The sequence below is a fragment of the Alligator sinensis genome, unplaced genomic scaffold (assembly GCF_000455745.1).
Source record: "Alligator sinensis unplaced genomic scaffold, ASM45574v1 scaffold919_1, whole genome shotgun sequence".
Lineage (NCBI taxonomy): Eukaryota > Metazoa > Chordata > Crocodylia > Alligatoridae > Alligator > Alligator sinensis.
Genome location: NW_005842191.1, coordinates 58,907 through 64,964, shown reverse-complemented (window position 1 = coordinate 64,964; position 6,058 = coordinate 58,907). Strand labels below are relative to the sequence as shown.

The 6,058-nt window shown below is 50.6% G+C and overlaps 1 protein-coding gene across 8 annotated transcripts in view; it reads left to right on the top strand.

Annotated features, from left to right (window-relative positions):
* Positions 1 to 320: 320 nt before the first annotated feature.
* LOC102380420 (signal transducer and activator of transcription 5B) overlaps positions 321 to 6,058 on the top strand; it is a 63,936-nt gene continuing 58,198 nt past the window's right edge. For 5 of the 8 annotated variants that reach the window (XM_025207279.1, XM_025207280.1, XM_025207282.1 and 2 more), the window contains exon 1: positions 983 to 1,085. In XM_025207279.1, the coding sequence (XP_025063064.1) occupies positions 998 to 1,085 (88 nt within the window). In that variant the 5' untranslated portion in view covers positions 983 to 997. Of the gene's footprint in view, positions 447 to 982; positions 1,086 to 6,058 lie in introns of those variants that run through there. The other 3 variants (XM_025207291.1, XM_025207290.1, XM_025207283.1) reach the window with 1 other exon arrangement.

Here is a 6,058-nt window from a genome sequence, read left to right as displayed (position 1 = left end):
CCTGAATATATGCCACCGATGATGAAAGGCTTTTTGTGCTGGAAAGGCAGGTGTCACAAGTTCTCCAGGTCTTGGTGTTAATCATCCATCAGCTGCTGTGAGGACCTTCCACATGTTGGAAGGTGTCACAGGGCACTAAAGTGTGCCTGCTCCTTTAAAGGTAGAAGCAGCCTAGACAGAGAGCCCTGCCAACTAGGCAAAGCTCCAGAGCTGCAGGTTGCCCAGGCAGCAGGCTAATAAGGGAATTAGCTGGCACCTGCACATGATCAGCTGACCGGAAGCAGGCGGGGCCCTGGGCACATATAAGCCCCAGGGCTGGGGCTGCTAGGTGTTAGTTTTCTGGCAATTGCCAGGGAAAGGAGCTCTTGCATGGGAGAGTTATCCAGAGACATTTGGGTGCCTGATCTGCTGCTTGCAAGACTAATAGCTCTCCAGGAGCTCATAAGGTACCCAGAACTAGGAAGCACACAATACTCAGGGTGAAGTTAGCGTTCTTAAAGGGGCAAAGTGGTTTATGTTGTTATTGTTATGTTCTGGTCCAGGGACTTATGTTTGTTGTCATTTTCTCTGGTGGCTTTGGGATGAGGCTATAAGGGGAGTTGGAGGCCTCATTAGTGCCCAGAGGGGGCACACAATTGTCTAAAGCCCCAGTGCCAGAGGGGAGCAGCTACAGGGGCCAGAGGGAGTGCTATCACAGGGGGGGTGAGTGGCACATCTGCCTTGGGTGCTGAAGAGAGGTACTAACATATGGTGCCTAGCTAGGGTGGGGCATGGGATGGAGTTGCAAGTGGCTTGTTTGGGGAGGGGGGTGGCGAATGTGCAGAAATGGGGAGAGGGTGGCTCCTGCAGCTGCATGCACTCCTGGGCACAGGCAGTGGAAGGCTGGGACTAATGGGGCTTAGCCTGCCCACCTCCCCCCATACAGGGCAATGGTAGTACAGGGGACCACAGGGAATGCATGTGGGCTCTGGGCAGCTGCAGCAGGGCAGGGGGAGGGATGCACACAGACATAAATGAGCAGCTGGAGCCTGCAGGAGGCCAGGAACTCAGCCTGACCCAGCCACCTGTGGAGCAGCACCTAGCATGTAAGTTATGTAGGTAGAAGGGTTGGGGGTGGGGAAGAGACCAGATTGAGACCCCCATGGTGAGGGAGGGGCTGGGGTGAATGGGGCCCTGGGGCAGGTTGTGGGAGGGTTGGAGCCTAGGTGGCTCACTCAGGGGGCTCCTGCTGCTGTATGCACCCCTGGGGCAGGCATGGCGGGGGGGGACACATGCCCTCTGAGTCTGTGCACAGGGCAGAGGTGGGCTCTGATAGCTTGAGGGCATGGTATAGAGCCAGCACCTGCAAGCCATAAATCAAATCTGGCAGCTCAGTCTGGAGCTGTTGGTCTTGTTCTGAGTGCATGGGAGTCCTGGTGGCAGTGGCTACCCTACTAGTTAGTCCTGATTGTAGGTAGCAGGAGGCCAAGGGCTCAACTCTTGCCTCTTCTGTCCAAGTGGGTGTCACCAGGGCTGGAGGTGGGGAATGAGATGATGGCTGGAGGTGGGAAGCTTCCCTCTCTGACTTGGCTATCAAACCAGGAACAGAGGACATTACCTACAGGCCAATGACTGCCAATTTGTGTCAGCAGTGAGACTGCTGGGATATAGGCAGCTGCCTGAGTACCCTGGTGGTAGCCTCTTGCAGAACAAAGTCCACTGCCCAAATACATTGCAGCTACTGCTTGTGCCTGTGGAAAGGACAGTGGTAGCAGTGTCAGCCCAGCAATAAAGGGTGTGCTGATGCCTCTGCCTTGTTTTCCTAGGTGGGAGGGATTGGGAAGATCTCCTGCAACCCAAGGTCATGCCTGGGAATTCCACTGCTCTCCCCTTGCAATCAGTTGTTCTACACAGCCTTGGGTTGGAGCCAGCCCTTGCTCTTCACCCTTTGTAGGGCAGAAGGGGAGCTTTTGGCACCTCTCTCAGATGTTTCTAAAGACTGCTGTGTGGAGGGGGCACCATGCTGTTTGAAGACATGTTTCCACTAGGGCAAAGTGTGGTTTTTGTTGACTGAAACAGAAAATGGCCCTGAAAAGCTCAGCTCCTGCATGACGGGGCTGGGGATCTCTGGTATTATCCCACCTTTCCCTGGCACTGGAATGAACAGCCCTGTGGGGCTGTCACTTTTTTTTTCCCCTATCAAGGGCTAGCAGGGCCTGGAGGAATGAGTACTGAGTTAGGAAGTTAAGTGCTGTTCAAAGGAATGGGATCTAGTGGTTATAAACAAGAGGGCTGGAAGCCTGGACTCCTGCATTTATTCCCAACTCTATCAGTGACACACAGCATAGGCTTGGGCAAGCTTTTGTCTATGCCAGTGGTTCTCAAACTCTCTTTTTTTACGGACCACTTAAATTGCTGAGAGTCTTGGCGGACTACTTAATACAACTTTTTTTTTTTTAATTCTACAAATCAAAGCACACAACTCTTATTAATATCAGTAGTCTTGCCTTTCTAATGTGATGGATGTGCCTGTTTTTTAGCAAAGTTCTGGGAAGTCGGGTATAATGTTTGTCAGCTTTAGCCTTGGGTCACCTTTCTGTAGACCACCTGAATGGAGCTTGCAGACCAGTGGTGGTCCACAGACAACAGTTTGAGAACCTCTGGTCTATACTTGAGTGTCTCACATTTTCAGGGTAGGGTTCCTGTTCCAGACATTCACATAGCCATGTGCTACTTTAATAGCTGGAGCGTAGGCTGTGCTTTGAGGCACTGTTGTTAAGAGCTAAGCATTAGTTCACCATTGCTTGCACTCCCAAGGCTGTGCCTCTGGCTCTCTCCTCCCACTACTCCTACCCCTCCTTGGGTCAATAAGGCCTCCACCTTTGGACTGCAGCAATGGAGATAGGGCTAATACAAATCCCTCCTCTGTGTGTTGGGGACTGTCATGGAGGGCATTGGCCTGCAACAGGGGGTCAAAGCCCAGCTCCAGTCTGGCTTGCTCTCAAATCAGGGGAGTTCAGGGAGCTGCAGTAAAAGGAGAATTGGAGTGGTTGGCCCAAGAGCAAGGCATGCTGGGAAAGGAAACAGGATAACATCAAAAACGTCACTCTGTTCAGGCTGCGGGATAGCTTGGAGGGGGGCCTGGAGCTGAGGATGTTCTTGTAACATGGGGCTAGACCCTGCCATAAAGAAAGAATGGGCTCCTTTTCTGTCTTGGCAGGAGGCGGGAATCTCTCTCGTACAAAGGGCTTGAGGATTTTTGTGGACTGCTGGAAAAGGAGGAGTTTAATCTCCTTCAAGTAGGGGAGGAGGGGGAAGATGAAGACAGTGCAGAGCCTGGTGCACAGGCTTGGAGGGATTGCTTTAGGTCCCTTTTCAGTGTGGATTGAGAGCTGTGTTGCCTGCTTTTAGGAACCAGGAAGACTTGGCTCTCAGTTGGCCCCAATTGCTTGGGAGGCCTGATTTAATGCCTGTCTGCATGGATGTGGCTGCCTGGATATAAGCGGTCATCCCCTCAGCATTCTTTGGCTACTTGGTGCTCCTTAGATGACTGTGTAGCTAAACCTCTAGCTCTTGTTTGTAGCTGAATCCCTGCCTAGTTCCTGCCTGCATCTTTGTCTAGCTCCTAGTTTTCTACCTCCTGCTTGATGCCTGAGCTTTGAACTTTTTGGCAGTGAGTCCTGACTTGCCACATCCTGGTTAGGCCCCCAACAGCTTCTGAGAAACCTCCTAAGGCATTGTCCACACCCAACCCTGGAGAGGCAAGACCTCCTCTCATGGTGACCGAGGATGTAATTTTTATTCCACCCCATGGTCCTCACTCACTCCAGGTTCCAGGTGTGCTACCGTGCTGCAGAAAAGTGGCCAGCTTGAGTCCCATTTGCTCCGAGTCCATGAATAGCTACTCCCCTTCCCTGACGCTGGTTTCATGGCTGGAGTAGAAAGAACTCCATGTTGATGTTGGGAAGGTACAAGAAAAGATAAGTGGACTGAGGAGGTGGCTAGGCTTTTACTGAACCTTGTCACAAGGCTGCACTTCACCTCTTGCAGATAACCAGCAAGAGGACATGGGTAGGCATGTCCACCGTAACCCATTCCCCATGGAGGAAGCATTGGTGGACCTTGCCACTTTTAATCTCCCATGGTTTCAAAGGCTCCTATGGACTTTGTTTCTAAGGCCTCTTGCCAAGAAATATCCCAGTGAGTTTGGCTTTCTACCAAAGGTAGAGCAGCATTTCCCCTTGTTGGATACATGGAGGACTCCAGAAAGCCAGAATCCCCCCTTGCTGTGTTTGACAACCTGAAACAGGCACCAAGGCTTGTTTAAAATGTCTCTTCCAAATTGATGGGGTAATGGCAGCATGCTCTCAGCCTGGGCAGACAAAGTTGAGAGAAGAGGCATCCTCCAGTCTTAACACATTGGGATGGCCAAGTCCATGTCATACAATTATTTTGACAGTCTGGAACAGCCCAATACAACATGGAGACATTGGATTTAATGCTTAACTGTGCTGTCTGTACAGCCTTGGTAGCAGAGTGGTGTTTTTGCGAGGCATGATGGAAAGCTCCTATTTCCAAATGCCTCGTATTCTTGCATCTGAAAATACCCCCACACACGGATGTATGCACGTGTTTAATAGAAAAGCGTTAGATGTAGATGTACAAAGGCAAAACATGGGGATCTACTCTTGGCATTCTTAGAATGCTGTCTATGTAAATGGGCATCCTGTGAATGTTATTTAAACAATTTAATACTATAATGACCATTCCCCTTTATGCAGGGAGACAAAATAGAAGGGACAGAGGGAAAGGAAAGGCCTTTTTGTGCTCTTCTATGGCTCGGGAAGCCAGGTCCTCTTCTTGACGACAAACTTCTTGGCTAATTGCAGTGCTAGGATTGAACTTTACCCTTTTCACAGGCTATTCCAAGGTTCTTCCAGGCAGTTGGGGGGGCTGCTGGTTGTGTTTCCTTTCTTCTTTCAAGACACAACTGTTAAGGATGTGGAAGCCTGGTTTCTGTTTCTGAAAAGCTCACTGAGTCAGAAGCTTCCTCTTGAGATGTCAGACACTTAAGGATGCATCTGTTGCATGAGAAAGGTACCAGTGCCTGATGATGGGATGCTACAAGTTGGCTATTTTGGGGTTGGGGGTGGGGAAACCCATATTGTTTTGTTACAAGCTCAGCAGAAACCTGGGGCCAGCACTTGAGAAGATATGACTGGATGCTCATGTTGGGGGTGTGTGTGTGTGTGTGTGATGGAGCTGAGGTATTGCTTTTCAGGCCTTGGGAGGCTGATGCGTTTACAGAACTGCTCACAGGCCACAACGGGCATGGCTGGTAATGAAAGTAAAAGCCCAGGAAATCCCATGTGGCCAGCCAGAGCACTGAAGCAGAAACAAATACATGAGTATTGCTTCCTGTAACACAGAAAACCCAGGGACTGTTGGAGCAGGGCTGTCTCTAGGCCATTAGCCTGTCAGCAGCCTAGGCAGAAAAGCCAAAACAGCTCCTTCCTTATGGCACTAGTAGTTGCTGAGACAGAGGCAGCTGCATCTCCTTGTGCTGCCTAATACCTGGCACTGTTTGGGCACATTGCAACAATGCCCTTTCTTTTACAATGCTATCTGCCACCCCTTGGCAGCAGCTGTTCTCCTGTCCCCCTTCCCTGGCTGTGGGGCAGGTGGGAGGGTCCCTGTTCTTGGAAAGCACCACATGGAAGTTTGCTGGGAAGGGACAAGTGGCACCAAAAAGAAACACTGTTTATTGCTTGCTTGCGAACAGCCTGCAAACTTAAAGGGAGAGAGAAGAGCCACAAATTACCGGCTATATTGCTCAACTCTCTCTTTCCTTCTCATCTTCACAAACCCAATGTTCCCTTGCCTGGGGCACCAGTAACACCTAGGGGCCTGTTTACACTACACAATGTCTTGGCAGCACTTGGGGAAAGCAGTCACCAGCTGTAATTCAGATTTGTCACTGCAGTGACCCATGCATCTGGGATATCAGGGCTTAATGGCTGTACCTTGGCACCTAGGCATGAACCTGCTGATCTGAACACTACCTAGCTCAGAACCCAGC